This window comes from Dendrobates tinctorius, unplaced genomic scaffold (assembly GCF_039654945.1).
Source record: "Dendrobates tinctorius isolate UK_male_01 unplaced genomic scaffold, ASM3965494v1 ptg000093l, whole genome shotgun sequence".
Classification (NCBI taxonomy): Eukaryota; Metazoa; Chordata; class Amphibia; order Anura; family Dendrobatidae; genus Dendrobates; species Dendrobates tinctorius.
In genome coordinates this window covers 2,372,501-2,396,733 of record NW_027361761.1, presented here as the reverse complement: position 1 = coordinate 2,396,733, position 24,233 = coordinate 2,372,501, and the positions used below count along the sequence as shown (strand labels likewise).

Here is a 24,233-nt window from a genome sequence, read left to right as displayed (position 1 = left end):
GATCCGCAGGGGGGCTTTAAAGTCATGACACAGCATATGCGTCATGGGTCGTTTTGGCACAACTTTTCATGACGCCTATGTGGCGTCAAAGGTCGTGAAGGGGTTAAAGATGGGATGTGGGGGTGCACATACTTTTCTCCATCCGATATATATATACATATATGTACATATAATATATAGATAGATAGATAGATAGATACATAGATAATGTGGGCAGTTGTTTTTTTCTTCCTTTCGTGAGATTCTCACAAGCAATTTCCTAGCTCCACTTTCTGAGCTAACTCTTAGGAAAGTTTTCTCTACATTCAACTTTTGCCAGTCTCCTTGGGATCAGGAGTAATCAGGACGCATTGATCCTTATGCAGTTGCTGGGGAAAAATAAGACTGAACCAAAAACCTGATATTCTGCACAAATCAGCAGCGTGCACTGAGGAACATTCACACGGGGGGCATGAGACCCTGTTATTGGGAGTGGTATGGTCCCAATCAACGGACTCCTAAAAATGATAGATGTGGAACAAATGAAGCATTACAGCTATGAAAGAAAGGGATCAAGACATGCAGAGCATCGCAGCTATGATAGAAAGGGATCAGGACATGCAGAGCATTGCAGCTATGAAAGAAAGGGATCAGGACACGCAGAGCATCACAGCTATGATAGAAAGGGATCAAGACACGCAGAGCATCACAGCTATGATAGAAAGGGATCAAGACATGCAGAGCATCTCAGCTATGATAGAAAGGGTTCAGGACATTCAGAGCATCGCAGCTATGATAGAAAGGGATCAGGACATGCAGAGCATTGCAGCTATGATAGAAAGGGGTCAGGACATGCAGAGCATTGCAGCTATGATAGAAAGGGATCAAGACATGCAGAGCATCACAGCTATGATAGAAAGGGATCAAGACATGCAGAGCATCGCAGCTATGATAGAAAGGGATCAGGACATGCAGAGCATTGCAGCTATGATAGAAAGGTGTCAGGACACGCAGAGCATCACAGCTATGATAGAAAGGGATCAAGACATGCAGAGCATCACAGCTATGATAGAAAGGTGTCAGGACATGCAGAGCATTGCAGCTATGATAGAAAGGGATCAGGACACGCAGAGCATCACAGCTCTGATAGAAATGTGTCAAAACATGCAGAGCATCGCGGCTATGATAGAAAGTGATCAGGACATGCAGAGCACTGCAGCTATGATAGAAAGGTGTCAGGACACGCAGAGCATTGCAGCTCTGATAGAAAGGGATCAGGACACGCAGAGCATTGCAGCTATGATAGGAGTCAGGACATACAGAGCATCAGAGCTATGATCGAAAGGTGTCAGGACACGCAGAGCATTGCAGCTATGATAGGAGTCAGGACATGCAGAGCATCGCAGCTATGACAGAAAGGGGTAAGGACACGCAGATCATCGCTGCTATGACAGAAAGGGGTAAGGACACGCAGATCATCGCAGCTATGACAGAAAGGGGTAAGGACACGCAGATCATCGCAGCTATGATAGAAAGGGGTCAGGACACGTAGAGCATCACAGCTATGATAGAAAGGGGTCAGGACACGCAGATCATTGAAGTTTTGACAGAAAGGTGTCAGGTAAAGCCGAGCATCGCAGCTACAGTATGATAGAAAGGTGTCTCCTTCCATCATTCAGGGCAGTGATTTTCCTTAATGGCGGCTCTTTTTTTTCAGCAGGATAAAGGTCAATCATGAATGGACTGAGGAACATAAAAGATCTAAGTGATGACCTGTCTCCAAATTCCCAGATCTCAATCTGATTGAAAAACAAATCTGATCCATGGAGGCAGCACTGAGAAACACACAGGTCTATAGCGTCTGCAGCAGGAAGGTGGTAAAGATGGGACGGCTACAGCGTGGTAGATATATAGGGGACTAACATATTACAGCTGACAGGTGAGGAGCCCACAGGCCCCACTGCCATATGTGACCACAGCCGTATACGCTCAGTGTACAGATCCTATACAAGGTGATGTAAAAGCAGACCATGCAGCCATTCTGCAGCCTGCAGGCTTCTCCTCGGCGTCTCCTGGCTGCTCAATGCTGCCGTCATTACCTATGACTATTAAATTAATCGGTTCTCTCCCTCTCTCAGTTTCTCCCTCTTTTTCTGGTTCGTTCATCTGCAGAATGTCAAAAATCTGCATTGAAATAACAAACCGTAGCACAGCTTCCACCTGCGTGCCGCACTACCCCCAACTCGCCATCAGAGGGCAGTATGTGTACAAATTTCGCCAATTCTGTAACAAAGTAATGTGATTTCTTCTTAATATTTTCTCGCCCTGTAATAAAATGCCGCTCCGTTACATGATAATGTATTTGTTATAATTACCAGCCCATAAAACACCTTAGCAATAATATGATTAAGGCGAAAAATTAGATATTTAGAAGCACAAAAAGTAAAAAAAAATCCACCGTGTGGGGACAATTGTGACACTGCAGCTTCGCCAGACTGGATCCCAGACAAGAGCTACATGACATCGCCTTTGTGTCATAGGTAACGCAGGGAGGCACGGTGATCTCTGCAGCCTGGGATCATCAGAAGGGAGGACCAGGAGGACACGCACCAATTACACAGTGCAGACCTGGAGGGTTTACATGGGACTGCAGGAAAACGCACAGCAGCCATCACAATGCACAAGAAACAGAACCAAGGCCTTCCTGTGTGTCTACTCGTGTATATACGGATGTCGGCCAAGGCCGGTTTTCCTTTAAGACTGTTAATGAACAAATCTTTCTGTGATAAATAGAATACATATACAAGGAATAGATGATAAACAGATGCAGGGGCGTACACAGAAATCATAAGGGCCCCATAGTAGAAGTTCTAATTGAGCCCCACCAAGACCAAAAAAAAAAAATATCAACACTCGGTGGGGTCACAGAACAGCACATCTCACAACATTGCAGCCTTTACAAAGTAATTTTCCTCCTACTGAAGCTCCTAGATTGCCCTATCACTGCCCCCATAAAAGTATGATGCTAACAAAAGTGCCCCCAAATGCTGTCTGATACCCCCACATTGAATTCCTCCACACACAGTATGATAACCTGACTGTACCTCACCCCTCAACCCCCCAGCAAAGAATGGTGACCCCAATAGTGACCCCCACATAGCCCTCCATGCAGTATAATAGATCTATACCTCACCACACTGTAAAATGGCCCCACTAGCCCTACTAACATGCAAACCTTCATACTGTAAAAATTCTTCCATACAGTATAATGACCCCCCACTTAGCTCTCCATAAAGTATAAAGGCTCCCACATAGACCTTCAAATATTATAATGACTCCCACACAGCCCTCCAAATATCATCGTGGCCCCACATAGAACACAATATATTATAATAGCCCCAACACACCTCTCCATATAGTATAATGGGCCCCATAGTCATCTATATTGTATACTGCACTTCATAGTCCTCCACACAGTATAATGTACCCCGATAGTCCTCCATATAGTATAATGGGCTCCATAGTCATCTATAATGTATAGTGCACCCCATAATCCTCACATAGTATAATACACCACATAATCCTCCATATAGTATAATACACTCATCAGTCATCAATATAGTATACTGCACTCCCCTTAGTTGCCCTTATAGTATAACGCACTCTCCATAGTCCTCCTTTTAGCCTAATGCACCCCATAGTCCATCATAAAGTATAATGCACTACCCATAGTCCTCCATACAGCATAATGCACTCCCCACAGTCCTCCATATAGTATAATAAACTCCCTATAGTCCTTCATACAGTATAATGCACTCCCCATAGTCCTTCATACAGTATAATGCACTCTCCATAGTCCTCCATATAGTATATTGCACTCCTTGTAGTCCTACATATAGTATAATGCACCATATAGCCCTCCATATAGTATAATGCACTTTCCATTGTCTTCCATATAGTATAATATACTCAAAATTGTCCATACAGTATACTGCACTCCCCATAGTCCTCCATACAGTATACTGCACTCCCCATAGTGCTCCATACAGAATAATGCACTCCCCATAGTCCATACAGTATACTGCACTCCCCACAGTCCTCCATACAGTATAAAGCACTCCCCATAGTCCATACAGTATACTGCACTCATCACAGTCCTACATATAGTATACTGCACCATATAGTCTTCCTTATAGTATAATACACTCCCCATAGTCCTCCTTATGGTATAATGCACTTCCCATAGTCTTCCACATAGTATAGTACAATCACCATAGTGCATAAAGTATAATACACTCCCCATAGCCCATACAGTATAACGTACTCCCCATAGTCCATACAGTATAATGCACTCCCCATTGTCTTCTATACAGTTTTATAGCCAACACAATGTACTCATCGATTTAAAAAAATATACAAACAACAATATTCTGCTTTCCTCTTTAATTGCGACGTTAGACGCTGAGGAAGACTGATGGAGGAGGAATAGTCAGCTGATGCTCTCCCCTCCATTATTGCTTTCAACTGTAACAGCATTCAGGATACCGATACAGTTGAACTTGCGATGATGAACAGGTGGAACGGAGGGGCTCAGTGCCACGGGCCCTATAGCAGATGCGTGACCTGCCGCCATTGGCAGTAGGCCACTGGATAGATGGGTAGATGGATAACAGATAGATGATAGAGAGATAGATAATATGTAGCAAACGACAGGGAAACAGCACATGGAGTAAAAAAAAAAAAAAAAAAGAAGAACTTTAATGCCCAATGGCGTGGCAACGTTTCGGATGTGAAATCCTTTTTCAAGCCTGAAAAAAGATTTCACATCCGAAACGTTGCCACGCCATTGGGCATTAAAGTTCATTTTTTTTTTTTTTTTTTTTTTACTCCACGTGCTGTTTCCCTGTTGTTTGCTACATATCCTGCTATGCCAATTGAACACTGGTTGGGGAAGCGTGCACTTCAGTAAGGTATTGTCTTGGTGCTGTTTCAGTTTTTTCTTGTTAGACAGATAATAGATAGTAGATATATATATATATATATATATATATATAATAGATGATAGATAGATGATAAATAGATAATAGGCCCTGAGGCTATTGAACGCGACGCCATGTGTAAAATCAGGCTGAATGGTTGTCCTGTCACCTCCCTACTAGACTAAGGAAGGCTCGTGACCATGGTATATGACAGCTTCATACCTGGTACCTGGGGGGTCATATACCTGACAGGTTCATAAGTGTGGTGCTATCCATTGTGACACCAGAATGTATCTTGTGGCCCTCGCAAAAATAGACATCATATAGGATAGAGGACTACAAAGTGGGGGTGGAAAAGATTTTATGCATTATGAAATTTGGGCCATGATTTTCCCTTGGTCTGGAAGTTATGGGGGAAAGGTACCGACGCAGTACCGGCCTAAGGAAAGAGGGTGAGAATTCTCCATTGCAGGTCTCCGCTGGAGACGATGAAATTCTCCCAGATTCCCCAGTGCTACTGGAGGTAGAGTAAACTTTAGATAAGTTTTGTAGGGCTCAATTGAAGGATGACACCCTTAGATATATACATGAGCTTCGCACTAAATTAGAATATCATGAAAAAGTGAATTTATTTCAGTTCTTCAATACAAACAGTGACTCTCCTATATTATATAGAGCCATTACACACAGAGGGATCTATGTCACGGGTTTATTTCTGGTAATGTTGATGATTATGGCTTACAGCCAATGACAACCCAAAAGTCATTATCTCAGTAAATTAGAATACTTTATAACACCAGCTTGAAAAATGATTCGAAAATCCGACATGTTGGCCTTCTGAAATGTATGATCAGTAAATGCACTCAATACTTGGTCGGAGCTCCTTTAGCATCAATTACTGCATCAATGCGGCGTGGCGTGGTGGCGATCAGCCTGTGGCAGTGCTGAGGGGTTATGGAAGCCCAGGTTGCTTTTATAGGCTAATCATCAACATTACCAGAAATAAACCCGTGAAATAGATCACTCTGGGGGTAATGACTCTATAGAATATAGGAAAGTTACTTTTTGTATTGAAGAACTAAAATAAATTTACTTTTTGATTATATTTTAATTCAGTGAGAAGCACTTCAAAGTGAGAATGTCGTCATCATTGGCATTTCCCAATCTCCAGGAGCTGACCAACAGTTTCTCCACTTTGCTATGGATAATGAGCTCTTCTATAGAGTGATCAAGAAAGATCTGGAAATCGTTGAGAAATTACTGGTCCCTAAGGCCTATCGGCGCAGGGTGCTTAATATGGCTCATAGTCATGTTCTAGGAGGACACTTAGGTACCAAGAAGACCCAAGGAGAGGATTCGCCAGAGGTTCTTCTTGATAGGGTTATACAAGAATATCAAGGATTATTGTAAACCCTGCCCCGTATGCCCAATAACTGTGCTATGACCCATTTTTGCAGTCCTCTAGTATGCCTCCCCATCACTGAAATAACCTTTAAGAGGATTAGGATGGATCTGGTGGGACCAATTGTAAAATCAGCTTGGGGCTTGGGGGAATCAGTATATTCTTGTTGTAGTAGATTATGACACTCGCTTTCCTGAAGAGGTTCACCTAAAAAATACCAAGTCCAAAAGTATCGCCCGTGAGTTATATTTTATGTTCTTGAGGTCTCTTCCAACTCTAACATTCTATGATTCTCTCGGACGGGGATTCCGAAGGAAATCCTTAAAGACCAAGGCACACCTTTCATGCCAAAGGTAATGAAGGAGCTGTGCCGAATCTTGAAGATAGCACACATATGTACCTCAGTATGTCATCCACAAACTGATGGACTAGTCGAGAGGTTCAGTAAGACGCTGAAGCATATGTTAAAAAAGGAAGTGGAAAAAGATGCATCCGACTGGGATTATCTTTGCCATATTTGATGTTCTCCATGAGAGAAGCACGGCAGGTTTTCAGGTTAGTGTCTGTTGGTTATATCGAAAGAAACTTGGGAAGCTGAGAACATCTCGTAATAAAATGTTACTGAACATACAGTGCAGATGAATCCGAATCAACATTTTTTTTTTTACCTATTGTCAAAGAGCACATGCAGAGGGCCCAAAGCCGAGTCTATAATAGGGCGGCCAAGGTCAGGAACTTCAACTCAGGAGATACAGTCTTGGTCTTCGTGCCGACAGTTGAAAGCAAATTTTTGGCAAAGTGGCAGGGTACATATGAGGTAGAAGAGAAGGTTGGAGAAGTAGATTATAAGGTACATCAACCAGGAAGACAAACTTTACAAGCTGTATCATGTGAATCAAAAACCTTGGAAAGACGGAATCTGCCGAACTTAAGCGAAGTATGTAACAACCGGTTCCAGCAGTGAAGTTAGGGGATATCCTTTTGACAGCGCAACGACAGGAAGCGCAACAATTCCTCCACAGGAACAAAACTAAGTTCTATGATTTTCCATGGAATACCCATCTACAAAACCATGATATGGTTACTCAATCGGGTAAGAAAATAAACCATAAACCCTACAGAATACCAGAGGCATGCCAAGAAGCAATCTCACCTGAAGCCAAACGAATGTTGGAGCTGGGAGAGTTTGAAGAGTTCCAAAATGAATGGTCTAGCCTTGTTGCGTTGATTCCCAAACCAAAAACGGGACCTGGAGGTTTTGCAATGATTTTTGGAAATTAAACGAAATCGCTAAATTTGAAACATTTCCCATGCCCAGGGTAGATTAATTAATTGACAAACTTGGTAATGCCGGATACATAACGATTCTGGATCTTACCAAGGGTTATTGGCAAATTCCTTTAACAAAGAAGGCCAAGGAAAAAAATAGCTTTTTCCACCCGGGAAGGTTTGGACCAGTACAAGAACATGCCATTAGGTCTACACGGAGCGCCCACAACCTTTCAGAGATTAATTAATTAAATTTTGAGGCCACATAATAGTTACGCAGCAGCTTACCTAGATGATGTGGTTGTCTACATTGCAGACTGGGGAAGCCTTTTGTGTAAAGTGCAAGCCGTTCTAGATGCAATCAGTAGGGCAGGTCTCACAATAAATCCAGAAAAATTTGTCTTAGGCCTAGAGGAGGCCAAATACTTGAGGTTTGTTATTGGCAGGGGCTTGATCAAACCTCCAATTAATAAAAGTTGGAGCCATGCACAGTTGGCCTATGCCGGTAACTAAGGAACAAGTTCAGGCTTTTTTTGGGATCACCGGCTACTTTCGGAACATCGTACCAAATTTTGCCTCAAGGGCAGTACCGTTAATGGACCTGACAAGAGGAGGAAAATCCGTAATGGTCTCTTGTTCTCCTGAAGCGGAAGAAGCCTTTCAGGGCCTTTAGTCAGCGCTGTGTGAGCAATTTGTGTTAATTACACCGGATTTTAAAAAGGAGTTCTTGGCTCAGACAGATGCCTCGGACACCGGGTTGGAAGCTGTCTTGTCCTAAACTCTAAATGGATTAGAACACCCAGTACTAGGTTTCAGCAGGAAGTTGACACTGGTGGAAAAAAACTATGCCATTGTAGAGTGCGAATACTTAGCTGTAAAGTGGGCGCTACAATCTTTGAAGTTTTACCTCTTGGGCAGGATGTTTAAGCTTGTGTGAGATCACACCCGGCTGACGCAGATGAAAAATAATAAGGAAAAAAAAGCGATAGGGTGACAAAAGTGATTTATCTTGCTGCAAAAATGTAATTTCTTCATAGAACATAGACTAAAGAAATCACAGGGGAATGCAGGCGCATTATCAAGAATTCATTGTATAATGGCCCAAAATGCCAAGACATCTGGTCTGGAGCAGAAGGGGGGGGTATGTAGGCGGCCGACAAGGAAGATACTGGTAGGACTGTTAGGTATGATGTATTAGTTAGCGCCTAGCTGGGCAAGTCTTGGTTGTTTTATTATTTGCTGCATTTTGGCTGAAAATAAAATCCCCACGCTTCCGTTGGACTGCTTCCGTCTATGTCACGGACATGCCGCCCTACAACGCCCTAGCGTGTTACGTTACAATAGACTGATAATATGAGTAAAATAGATCAATACTGGATGATAGATAATGTGCTGATGAATCTGTACAACCCAAAACCATGCTTTACATAAGAGGTAAATGAGTGCATGCTGAAGATACATGCATCTGTCACACTTGTGGCACCATCACCTCCCCCGTGTCACTCTCACACATGGAGGCCTTGTGGAGTTATATTGGGGCTAATCTGCTAATCTTAAATTCACAGTTGGTCTATTCTTAAGAAATGCTATATTCAGCAGGAGCGGCGCACAACACGTATATGCCCGCACGTGACCAGACTTGTGTCTCCAGCAGAAATTGCTGAAGTTCTCTTCTTAAAGAAATAAAATATTGCAGGTGTCTCCAGATAAGGCAGCAACTACATCCGCCTGTCCCTTATAGAGAGTGACTAATCCCTATACTGAGAGCAAGGAGTCCGCTCATCATCAATAAGTAGCCACACCATTCATGTGCTCAAGTGCTGCAATTCTGTACTTGACCAGTAGAGGGGGCTTCATGCATCTTTGGCCGACTACATACCTAATTTGTTAGCACTGATTTCTATTTGAGAATATTGTGGGCACGCTATATGACATGTGCAGAAGTCACTGTGCAGAGAGGAAAAGGAGGTGAGCTGTGACATCACCTATTGTGAATGGTGGATCCTGTGTTATCTACTGTATATAGAGGTGTTATCAGTCATTGTACAGGAGGAGGAGGTGAGCTGTGACATCACCTATTGTGAATGGTGGATCCTGCGTTATCTACTGTATATAGAGCTGTTATCAGACATTGTACAGGAGGAGGAGGTGAGCTGTGACATCCCCTATTGTGTATGGTGGATCCTGTGTTATCTACTGTATATAGAGGTGTTATCAGTCATTGTACAGGAGGGGGAGAAGGAGGTGTGCTGTGACATCACCTATTGTGAATGGTGGCTCCTGTGTTATCTACTGTATATAGAGGTGTTATCAGTCTTTGTACAGGAGGAGGTGGTGAGCTGCAACATCACTTATTATGAATGGTGGATCCTGTGTTATCTACTGTATATAGAGGTGTTAGACACTGTACAGAAGGAGAGGGAGGTGAGCTGTGCTATCAGCTATTGTGCATGGTGAATCCTGTGTTATCAGTCATTGTGCAGGAGGAGGAGGTGAGCTGAATGGTGGGTCCTGTGTTATCTACTGTATATAGAGGTGTTGTCAGTCATTATACAGGAGGAGGAGGAGGAGGTGAGCTGTGACTGGTTAATCTTGCATTACCTATTTTCACATTTCCTTTTAGGCCTCAGTAGTGCTTCTGAATAGCACTATCTTGTGGTTACTTTTCCTCTTTGTGGAGACACTACTGACATAGGAAGACCTTCTGGGCCGGACAATGCTCTCCTCAAAAGGGAAAAAGCTGGGCCTCTAGTCCACCCCACTGGAGGTAGCTTACCCGTAAACCAAACTAGGGTCTTCTCCATCTGAGAACACTGACCTACAAACAGCTGTTTGAGGGGGTCTTGCCTTCACAAACTGTGGGATGGTTCCATGGTCACTACAAACCCTACACTGAAGATCTAAGACAAAGGATCATCCCCAATATAGAGGTTCCCTAATGCCCAAATCTGAATTTCTCCCACTAATACGTGTGATAAAGGGAGACACGGCTCCTTTAATCAGGAAAAAAGTGGTGGTCCCAGCTCATGGGCTCCCACCTAAGTTGCCTTCCCAAGACATGTTAGAAGGTGGAATCCCCCTTTATTATAGAATTTGATGACTGTCCCTTTAAAATGTATAATTTGCTCAATGTGATAATTCTATTTTCTGGTGTCCTTATAACGCCTCGTTACGTAGGGTTTTAGGAGACGCGGTGGGTCTCTGTTCGGTATTAATGACCCCCGATGGGCCGTAAGCGCTAGAATGTGACATCTTCCATTCAATCTCGACTAATTAATCCCGCAGTCATTGTGAGCGCATTGTGCGGCGTGCGCCAGTTCCTGAGGGACGACATCCTTAGTCAGGAGCATGTTGGCCGGCACGGGGCTCCGGCACTACGGATTCCTGCATCTCGGCTGCCAGCTGGCTAATATCTTGCATGGGATTGGATTTGGAAACCTACAATTACACCGTACTTCTCCTTTCAGGAGCAATGACTGGACCCCAAATAGTGGTTAATTCATTTTCGGCTGGTGACCCGTGTTCTGGAATCTCGTCTTCACCGCTATTATGGTATTTTTTACTTTGCTTATTTGGCCGTTATACTTTTTATTGTTACTTAATTCTTCATCTTTTCAGATATTCATATATAAGAACTTACAGTAGCTCAGGTTCAGCAAAAAAACGAAAGGAACCTGCAATACGAGCCAGAATGGATGTCACAACCTCGCTGATCACTGCTGGAAACAGTCAACAAGTCAGACTTTACATATTCCACTGTAGACTAAGCTGGGCTTTGGTAATGCAGAGGTAAAGTTAGTTCTTCCTACATCATAGAGCTCAATCTCCTGGTGAAAAGACAACACTTTTCAAAAGACTAGTCACAAAACAACCACCTGATGCAAGATGCAAGGAATACTTTAAGATTTCAGCTCTGAATCCTTTAAGATTGTGGATGCAGCTCTGGAACAAAGTGACTGATCCTGAGTTTCATCCTGTATTATACCCCAGAGCTGCACTCACTATTCTGCTGTTGCAGTCACGGTGTACATACATTACATTACTGATCCTGAGTTACCTCCTGTATTATACTCCAGAGCTGCACTCACTATTCTGCTGGTGCAGTCACTGTACATTACATTACTGATCCTGAGTTACATCCTGTATTATACCCCAGAGCTGCACTCACTGTTCTGCTGGTGCAGTCACTGTGTACATACATTACATTACTGATCCTGAGTTACCTCCTGTATTATACTCCAGAGCTGCACTCACTATTCTGCTGGTGCAGTCACTGTACATTACATTACTGATCCTGAGTTACATCCTGTATTATACCCCAGAGCTGCACTCACTATTCTGCTGGTGCAGTCACTGTGTACATACATTACATTACTGATCCTGAGTTACATCCTGTATTATACTCCAGAACTGCACTCACTATTCTGCTGGTGCAGTCACTGTGTACATACATTACTGATCCTGAGTTACATCCTGTGTTATACCCCAGAGCTGAACTCACTATTCTGCTGGTGCAGTCACTGTGTACATACATTACTGATCAGGAGTTACATCCTGTATTATACTCCAGAGCTGCACTCACTATTCTGCTGGTGCAGTCACTGTGTACATACATTACATTACTGATCCTGAGTTACCTCCTGTATTATACTCCAGAGCTGCACTCACTATTCTGCTGGTGCAGTCACTGTGTACATACATTACATTACTGATCCTGAGTTACATCCCGTATTATACCCCAGAGCTGCCCTCACTATTCTGCTGGTGCAGTCACTGTGTACATTACATTACTGATCCTGAGTTACATCCTGTATTATACTCCAGAGCTGCACTCACTATTCTGCTGGTGCAGTCACTGTGTACATACATTACATTACTGATCCTGAGTTACATCCTGTATTATACTCCAGAGCTGCACTCACTATTCTGCTGGTGCAGTCACTGTGTACATACATTACTGATCCTGAGTTACATCCCGTATTATACCCCAGAGCAGCACTCACTATTCTGCTGGTGCAGTCACTGTGTACATACATTACATTACTGATCCTGAGTTACATCCTGTATTATACTCCAGAGCTGCACTCACTATTCTGCTGGTGCAGTCACTGTGTACATACATTACTGATCCTGAGTTACATCCCGTATTATACCCCAGAGCTGCAGTCACTATTCTGCTGGTGCAGTCACTGTGTACATACATTACTGATCCTGAGTTACATCCTGTATTATACCCCAGAGCTGCACTCACTATTCTGCTGGTGCAGTCACTGTGTACTTACATTACATTACTGATCCTGAGTTACCTCCTGTATTATACTCCAGAGCTGCACTCACTATTCTGCTGGTGCAGTCACTGTGTACATACATTACATTACTGATCCTGAGTTACATCCTGTATTATACCCCAGAGCAGCACTCACTATTCTGCTGGTGCAGTCACTGTGTACATACATTACATTACTGATCCTGAGTTACATCCTGTATTATACTCCAGAGCTGCACTCACTATTCTGCTGGTGCAGTCACTGTGTACATACATTACATTACTGATCCTGAGTTACATCCTGTATTATACCCCAGAGCAGCACTCACTATTCTGCTGGTGCAGTCACTGTGTACATACATTACATTACTGATCCTGAGTTACATCCTGTATTATACCCCAGAGCAGCACTCACTATTCTGCTGGTGCAGTCACTGTGTACATACATTACATTACTGATCCTGAGTTACATCCTGTATTATACCCCAGAGCTGCACTCACTATTCTGCTGGTGCAGTCACAGTGTACATACATTACTGATCCTGAGTTACCTCCTGTATTATACCCCAGAGCTGCACTCACTATTCTGCTGGTGCAGTCACTGTGTACATACATTACATTACTGATCCTGAGTTACATCCTGTATTATACCCCAGAGCTGTACTCACTATTCTGCTGGTGCAGTCACTGTGTACATACATTACTGATCCTGAGTTACATCCTGTATTATACCCCAGAGCTGCACTCACTATTCTGCTGGTGCAGTCACTGTGTACATACATTACATTACTGATCCTGAGTTACCTCCTGTATTATACCCCAGAGCTGCACTCACTATTCTTCTGTTGGAGTCACTTGATATGCTATGATTTGTACAGCCGTTTAAGGAGAGTCACCCTTCTAGAGTACACGGCGCCCCCGTTGGATATACATATGCTGTACGCGGTCTGTAAATCCCCTACATTCTCTGCAGGAATCACACTGTTTTGCCCATTCTCTTTCCCATGTGAAGAGTCTGGTTCGGTGTCATTCAGACTATCGGATTAGCCGTATGTGACCCCTTATGACCTACTGTACCTTCTGGTAATCTTCTTTGGATCTCACAGCAGCGTCCATCTGCTCCTTGGTATACGTGTAGATGACAGAACGATACATGGTTCCTACATCGTTCCCCTGACGCATCCCTGGTAGAGAAAACACACAAAGGACACCAACGTCAACACGGGACGCTTCATACACGGCGGGTCAGTGATGGAATGGTTTGGCGGTGGTAATAGCCCAGAAGAGAAAACTGTACAACATCAGAAGTGCAGATAACTTCATCTACAGCCATAACAGCCGTGTCCAGGCACAACTATGCTAACCACAACCTACATAGACTCCACACGCATGCAGTCACAAGGCGGTACACGCCATACATGCACCTTCACAGGACTGTACACACATCATACATGCATCATCACAGGACTGGACACAAGTGATACATGCATCATCACAGGACTATACACACATCATACATGCATCATCACAGGACTATACACACATCATACATGCACCATCACAGGACTGTACACACATCATACATGCACCATCACAGGACTGTACACACATCATACATGCACCATCACAGGACTGTACACACATCATACATGCACCATCACAGGACTGTACACACATCATACATGCACCATCACAGGACTGTACACACATCATACATGCATCATCACAGGACTATACACACATCATACATGCACCATCACAGGACTATACACACATCATACATGCACCATCACAGGACTATACACACATCATACATGCACCATCACAGGACTGTACACAAGTGATACATGCATCATCACAGGACTGGACACAAGTGATACATGCATCATCACAGGACTGGACACAAGTGATACATGCATCATCACAGGACTGGACACAAGTGATACATGCACCATCACTGGACTGGACACAAGTGATACATGCATCATCACAGGACTATACACACATCATGCATGCACCATCACAGGACTGTACACACATCATACATGCATCATCACAGGACTGTACACACATCATACATGCATCATCACAGGACTGTACACACATCATACATGCACCATCACTGGACTGGACACAAGTGATACATGCATCATCACAGGACTATACACACATCATGCATGCACCATCACAGGACTGTACACACATCATACATGCATCATCACAGGACTGTACACACATCATACATGCACTATCACAGGACTGTACACACATCATACATGCATCATCACAGGACTGTACACACATCATACATGCATCATCACAGGACTGTACACACATCATACATGCACCATCACAGGACTGTACACACATCATACATGCACCATCACAGGACTGTACACACATCATACATGCATCATCACAGGACTGTACACACATCATACATGCACCATCACAGGACTGTACAAATGAGATACATGCATCATCACAGGACTGGACACACATCATACATGCACCATCACAGGACTGGACACACATCATACATGCACCATCACAGGACTGTACACACATCATACATGCACCATCACAGGACTGTACACACATCATACATGCATCATCACAGGACTGTACACACATCATACATGCACCATCACAGGACTGTACACACATCATACATGCACCATCACAGGACTATACACACATCATACATGCACCATCACAGGACTGTACACAAGTGATACATGCATCATCACAGGACTGGACACAAGTGATACATGCATCATCACAGGACTGGACACAAGTGATACATGCATCATCACAGGACTGGACACAAGTGATACATGCACCATCACTGGACTGGACACAAGTGATACATGCATCATCACAGGACTATACACACATCATGCATGCACCATCACAGGACTGTACACACATCATACATGCATCATCACAGGACTGTACACACATCATACATGCATCATCACAGGACTGTACACACATCATACATGCACCATCACTGGACTGGACACAAGTGATACATGCATCATCACAGGACTATACACACATCATGCATGCACCATCACAGGACTGTACACACATCATACATGCATCATCACAGGACTGTACACACATCATACATGCACTATCACAGGACTGTACACACATCATACATGCATCATCACAGGACTGTACACACATCATACATGCATCATCACAGGACTGTACACACATCATACATGCACCATCACAGGACTGTACACACATCATACATGCACCATCACAGGACTGTACACACATCATACATGCATCATCACAGGACTGTACACACATCATACATGCACCATCACAGGACTGTACAAATGAGATACATGCATCATCACAGGACTGGACACACATCATACATGCACCATCACAGGACTGGACACACATCATACATGCACCATCACAGGACTGTACACACATCATACATGCACCATCACAGGACTGTACACACATCATACATGCATCATCACAGGACTGTACACACATCATACATGCACCATCACAGGACTGGACACACATCATACATGCACCATCACAGGACTGTACACACATCATACATGCACCATCACAGGACTGGACACACATCATACATGCACCATCACAGGACTGGACACACATCATACATGCACCATCACAGGACTGTACACACATCATACATGCACCATCACAGGACTGGACACACATCATACATGCACCATCACAGGACTGTACACACATCATACATGCACCATCACAGGACTGGACACACATCATACATGCATCATCACAGGACTGTACACACATCATACATGCACCATCACAGGACTGTACACACATCATACATGCACCATCACAGGACTGTACACACATCATACATGCATCACCACAGGACTGTACACACATCATACATGCATCATCACAGGACTATACACACATCATACATGCACCATCACAGGACTGTACACACATCATACATGCACCATCACAGGACTGGACACACATCATACATGCATCATCACAGGACTGTACACAAGTGATACATGCATCATCACAGGACTGGACACACATCATACATGCACCATCACAGGACTGTACACACATCATACATGCACCATCACAGGACTGTACACACATCATACATGCATCATCACAGGACTGTACACACATCATACATGCACCATCACAGGACTGTACACACATCATACATGCACCATCACAGGACTGTACACACATCATACATGCACCATCACAGGACTGGACACACATCATACATGCACCATCACAGGACTATACACACATCATACATGCACCATCACAGGACTGTACACACATCATACATGCACCATCACAGGACTGTACACACATCATACATGCACCATCACAGGACTGTACACACATCATACATGCACCATCACAGGAATGGACACACATCATACATGCACCATCACAGGAATGGACACACATCATACATGCACCATCACAGGAATGGACACACATCATACATGCATCATCACAGGACTGTACACAAGTGATACATGCATCATCACAGGACTGGACACACATCATACATGCACCATCACAGGACTGTACACACATCATACATGCACCATCACAGGACTGTACACACATCATACATGCATCATCACAGGACTGTACACACATCATACATGCACCATCACAGGACTGTACACACATCATACATGCACCATCACAGGACTGTACACACATCATACATGCACCATCACAGGACTGTACACACATCATACATGCACCATCACAGGAATGGACACACATCATACATGCACCATCACAGGAATGGACACACATCATACATGCACCATCACAGGACTGGACACACATCATACATGCATCATCACAGGACTGTACACAAGTGATACATGCATCATCACAGGACTGGACACACATCATACATGCACCATCACAGGACTGTACACACATCATACATGCACCATCACAGGACTGTACACACATCATACATGCATCATCACAGGACTGTACACACATCATACATGCACCATCACAGGACTGTACACACATCATACATGCACCATCACAGGACTGTACACACATCATACATGCACCATCACAGGACTGGACACACATCATACATGCACCATCACAGGAATGGACACACATCATACATGCACCATCACAGGACTATACACACATCATACATGCACCATCACAGGACTGTACACACATCATACATGCACCATCACAGGACTGTACACACATCATACATGCACCATCACAGGACTGTACACACATCATACATGCACCATCACAGGAATGGACACACATCATACATGCACCATCACAGGAATGGACACACATCATACATGCACCATCACAGGAATGGACACACATCATACATGCATCATCACAGGACTGTACACACATCATACATGCACCATCACAGGACTGTACACACATTATGCATACACCATCAGAGGCCTGGGGAATACATCTCTATTTTGCGCTGTGACCACATATAAACCAGAACAATTATTCTTAAAAGAAGTCATCTGGGCCCCCATCACCCTGCTCTTATGTACTATGCACCTGTCATTGGACCTTACACTCTCCATATTAATGTATTAGCTTGTCCTATGAGTCCAGGACTCCGCAATGAGGGCCTGTGAGATTAAAAGGCTAAACACCCGATAGTAGTCATTGGTCAACCAGGATTAATGCAGCCTTCCCTCCCTGCATTTGTTTTTTATTCTGTCCCTCCCCAAAGACAGCAGAATCCATAACCGGTGTATGAGTTACAATTTTGTATGAGAGGATTATAACATTCTGGAAAATGACAGCATCAAGGCAGCGAGGTCACGGGCTGCACCCTCCGTACAGGACTAGATGGTTTACTGATGCTGGTCACCGGCAGGTATCGTGTCTGTATGGCCCATTAGGGCGTATAAACGAGATAGTCCAATAAGCAGATGTGTTTAGAGGCAGAGTCAGTGCACAGCGCCATACAGTGTTGAACCTTACTCTAAGCCAGAATATGGCAAAAAACCCACTGACAGTCCATCATTACTTTAGGACAAAAAAGTTAGTCATTCCAGAAACTGCTAGAACTTTGAAGGTACCCTGAAGTGCAATCTTAAAAACCATCAATCACTATAAAAAATTTGGCTCTTTTGAGGACTGCCCTGGAAAAGGAAGACCAAAAATTACCTCTGCTGCAGAGGATAAGTTCATCAGAGTTAACATGTTCAAAAACTGCAGTTTGATAGCACCTTTGATAACAGCCTACATAAGAGATGCACAAACATCGAGTAGCTGTCATGATCCATGCTGGATCAGGACAAATAAAATGCACTAGTAACCTTTTTTTTTCATTAAGCTGTGGTGCTTAAAGATAGTTTTGCCCCCGGTGGCCATTAGGGTCATTGCACTGTGGTGGTTTCAGTTCTAGTTTTGCCCCCGGTGGCCGTTAGGGTCATTACACTCTGGTTTCTTTAGTTTAGTGCACGTGATTATAAAGCAGGTGTGATTGCTCTGGCTCTGCTATAAAAGTGTCAGGTGTTGCAATCACTGTTGGTGATATTGCTCATTTCCAACCAAGACTGGTAAAGGAAGGGACTACAGTGAGCAGCTCAGGGGAGCTCTGGTGTAAAGTGTGAAGGAAGGAATTACAGAGAGGTGTTCCTTGCAGCTCTGACAAAGCTTGGAGAAGTAGCAGCTAGTCTGAGGAAAGCTGCATTCTGGTGGTGGACTCTGTTGCTGGGAGCAATAGCAACAGAGCAAAGCTAAGTGGTGTTTCCCTGTTTGGCCTTTTCCCTGGTGTGTATTAGTACAGCGGTAGGGCCAGTGCCTGCACCACCCAGCTCCCTAGCAAGGGATAGGTGTAGGGTGTGCTAGGGTGACAGGTATCCGGCTCGGCGACAGGTGAGGAGCCTGTATGGGAATGCTAGGAGTGTGAGGGACACTGACTCAGGGGAGTGCAGGAGGTCTGCACGTCCCCGTTCCCTATCGCAGGGCCCACTGTTGTAACTGTTTCCCCTTCCCCCGTGTCTTGTTGTTTTAGTTACCGGCCTGCAGGTCGTGTCACACAGGACGGGTCCACGTCACAGTAGCGGACACATCTCATTGTCCAGAAGAGGCTAAGAGAAGCTGAGCTTTATAGTCGAATTGCTATAAGGAAGTCACTAATAAGGACCACAAAAAAGAAGAGTTTTGTTTAAGCCAGCCGGACAGGGACTGGACATCAGATCAGTGGAAACCTGTTCTGAAGTCTCAAGAATGAAACAGATTTTTGGTACCAACCGCTACATCTTTGAGAGACGCAGAAAAGTTGATCGGATAGTTTTTACATGTGTGGTGGCCACCATGTTTCTTAACCTCTTGTTTTCATGTGTTCCTCCCTCTGTGGTTTTGCTGCCATGAGTCTGAATTTAAAATGTGCACATTCCAATAAGAACAAGGTAAACCATTACATGAACAGGTGAGTCCAAACTTGTGACTGCTACTGTAGCCATGGCTGGACTTAATATGAGGGGCATATGGTTGTACTTGAAGGGCACGTATGGCGGCAATCTACATATGTGTGAACACGGCCTCAGCGTTACCTTTTTATTAATTTTTTTTATAGGTTTAAAAGAGAAAAAAAAAAAAAAAAAATCACACCATATTTTTTAACTGAATTTATTGATCACCATAGATTATCTGATCGCTGTGTTGTTCAAAATGGTTACAAATAAAGAGACACCCAACATGTCCATGTTATTTTCTAAATTGCAATGTTTATTTAAAATAATAAAGTGCATTAGAAATGTCCTTGTTGTAATTCTTTTTCTGAATGTTTTAGTAAGTTTATATTAAGAAATACAAAATCTCTGACTTTTACCTCTATAATACAGGCACATAGAAATGCACTGGTATATAATGATGTATCTCTATGTACCAGTACAATGTGCCTGTAAGGAAGAATATAATGCACATTTAAGGTAAGGAGAGAAAGTTCTCCAGTACTTGTCAGTGCAGGCTGAGGATCAAGGATTTTGCTGGTGCTTCCAATACTACAAGCTGGGGGTTCGAAACCCTGGAAGACCAGACTTCAACAAAAGAGAAGAAGGAGTTAAATAAATGACTGCAAGTCTGTAGAGAGCAGAGAAGACACCCCACCTTGTACCATGTTCACGCACAGTTTTCACAGAGATTTTTTTCTTTTAAATCCTCATCGAGAACGGTTTCAAAAACCCTTGGAAAACTCTTCCTATTAATTTCCATGAGAAATTCTCTCCTGTTCAGATGAGGGTTTTTTGTTTTTTTTTAACCTTTTACCTGGTGCAGGATGAATGAGCAAGCGGCTATACATGAGCAAGCGTGAACGGGACAGGGTTGGATCTTCCGGCTGAATTTTGATTCTCTCTCTTCAAGTAATTTTCTAGGATGTAATTGATGCAAATGTCTGAGATTTCGGCTGTTAATTCTCCTGTATGCGATGATGTTCTTCCATTATATGGCACATAATCACTTCATTATAAAGGGATATTCTGTCCAATCAGCAGGACGTGGGGTTATGAAGACGTGATTCTGGCGGAGCAGGGAGGGTACAAGACCCAGCGACATTTCCAATATAATCACTAACGACAGCGCTCCTTTTTTTCTATAAATATAGATTTAATTTGCTTTTATTTCATTCCATAAAAATGAAGATTTAATAGGATAATATAAAACATAAGGAAAAGCGGAGAAGATCCATAAGTGATTGCAAATCAGAGAGTAATAACCAGATGGAAACTTATCTGGTCCAAGAGCAATAGCTGAAAATAAGCTCATTAAGCCCCTTCCCGCTGTGACTAGGTGTCGGTCCCTGATAGACAACATACATTTCTATAATATTGATGTCGTCATTGTTGGCAGCGCCAGGAAGGAGGGAAAATTACACCACCCTGCTCCTGCTGCAACTGCCGAGTTAAAGGCGAGCTCTGATCCTGCCAGTCTCACCTTTAGATGCTGCGGTCAATAGAAAATGCAGCATCTAAGTGGTTAAAGAGAGGGCAGCGGGTTCCCACGCACTACAACCTTTTCTCACGACAAATTCACAGTAGGTCAATGGGCTATTGGAGAGACATTATGGGGACCCTTGCTGATCACTGTGGTCACATCACTGCTGTGACCTTGTTGGTCCATTTGTGGGGCCACTTGTTGCAATCTTCAGAACACACTGATTCATTTGTGGGGTCACTCTGGATATAATCATCAGAATACACGATCATTTGTGGGGGCACCCTGGATGTATTTTTAGGGACATTTCTTGACTACACTATGATAAGGTATTATGGCTGAATTCTCAGGAAAAAACTGCAGTCAAACAAATATTGGGTGGCACGCTTTCCGTAATGTTGGTGATTGCTGGTGTGGACACTCTGGATGTAATCATGGTGGTGATTGCTGGTGTGGACACTCTGGTTGTAATCATGGTGGTGATTGCTGGTGGGGGCACTCTGGATGTAATCATGGTGGTGATTGCTGGTGGGAGCACTCTGGATGTAGTAATGGTGGTGATTGCTGGTGGGGGCACTCTGGATGTAATCATGGTGGTGACTGCTGGTGGGAGCACTCTGGATGTAATCATGGTGTGATTGCTGGTGGGAGCACTCTGGATGTAATCACGGTAGTGATTGCTGGTGGGGGCATGCTGGATGTAATCATGGTGGTGATTGCTGGTGGGGGCACGCTGGATGTAATCATGGTGGTGATTGCAGGTGGGAGCACTCTGGATGTAATCATGGTGGTGATTGCTGGTGGGGGCTGTCTGGATGCAATCATGGTGGTGATTGCTGGTGGGAGCACTCTGGATGTAATCATGGTGGTGATTGCTGGTTGGAGCACTTTGGATGTAATCATGGTGGTGATTGCTGGTGGGGGCTCTCTGGATGTAATCATGGTGGTGATTGCTGGTGGGAGAACTCTGGATGTAATCATGGGAGTGATTGCTGGTGGGAGAACTCTGGATGTAATCATGGGAGTGATTGCTGGTGGGAGCACTCTGGATGTAATCATGGTGGTGATTGCTGGTGGGAGCACTCTGGATGTAATCATGGTAGTGATTGCTGGTGGGAGCACTCTGGATGTAATCATGATGGTGATTGCTGGTGGGAGCACTCTGGATGTAATCATGGTGGTGATTGCTGGTGGGAGCACTCTGGATGTAGTAATGGTGGTGATTGCTGGTGGGAGCACTCTAGATGTAATCATGGTGGTGATTGCTGGTGGGGGCACTCTGGATGTAATCATGGTGGTGATTGCTGGTGGGAGCACTCTGGATGTAATCATGGTGGTGATTGCTGGTGGGAGCACTCTGGATGTAATCATGGTAGTGATTGCTGGTGGGGGCACGCTGGATGTAATCATGGTGGTGATTGCTGGTGGGGGCACGCTGGATGTAATCATGGTGGTGATTGCTGGTGGGAGCACTCTGGATGTAATCATGGTGGTGATTGCTGGTGGGGGCTCTCTGGACGCAATCATGGTGGTGATTGCTGGTGGGAGCACTCTGGATGTAATCATGGTGGTGATTGTTGGTGGGAGCACTCTGGATGTAATCATGGTGGTGATTGCTGGTGGGGGCTCTCTGGACGCAATCATGGTGGTGTTTGCTGGTGGGGGCACTCGATGTAATCATGGTGGTGTTTGCTGGTGGGGCACTCTGGATGTAATCATGGTGGCGTTTGCTGGCGTGGGAACTCTGGATAGGCACTATGACTGTTGTGATTGGGACACTTTGGATGGAACCACATGGGCACCCAGGGCCATTTATGGGCGCACTCTGGCACACTTGCAGGCTCTCTGTGGTGGCACTACGATTGTAATCCTAGGGACATTTATAGGGCACGTAACTTACAATATTCCCTGTGGGCGAAGACTGACCCATCGCTATGCTGAGAATTGTGGCTCCACAAAGACTGTGAGGATAGAAATCTCCGACGAGAGATCTACATACTGAATGGTCTTGGCATCATGAAGCTAAAAGAGTTGGCACCCAGGAGCTGAGCGCAGCGCGAGGCCTCACACGGCGGCTATCTCATCAGAGCACAATTATCAGATGCCTATATATAATTCTCCATGAAATCGGCCGTCATAGACGAGGACACAAAGCCTCGTCACTGGAGCTATGGGGAAGCAAATGCCAGAGACTATCTGCTGGCACAGATGAAAGGGAACATGAAAAGCCCGGCAATCGCCCAAAACATGCCTCCAATTGTCTCCACAATTACACAAACGACAAATGCCTCTGGATCACGATAAAAGGACGGACCACGGCTCAGAGGCAGAACGCGGACCCCCA

At 44.2% G+C, this 24,233-nt stretch overlaps 1 protein-coding gene across 9 annotated transcripts in view; it reads right to left on the bottom strand.

Annotated features, from left to right (window-relative positions):
* Window positions 1–24,233, bottom strand: part of MSRA (methionine sulfoxide reductase A) — a 324,741-nt gene that overhangs the window by 66,062 nt on the left and 234,446 nt on the right. For all 9 annotated transcript variants that reach the window (XM_073586359.1, XM_073586363.1, XM_073586364.1 and 6 more), the window contains one exon: window positions 13,973–14,079. In XM_073586359.1, the coding sequence (XP_073442460.1) occupies window positions 13,973–14,079 (107 nt within the window). The remainder of the gene's footprint in view (window positions 1–13,972; window positions 14,080–24,233) is intronic.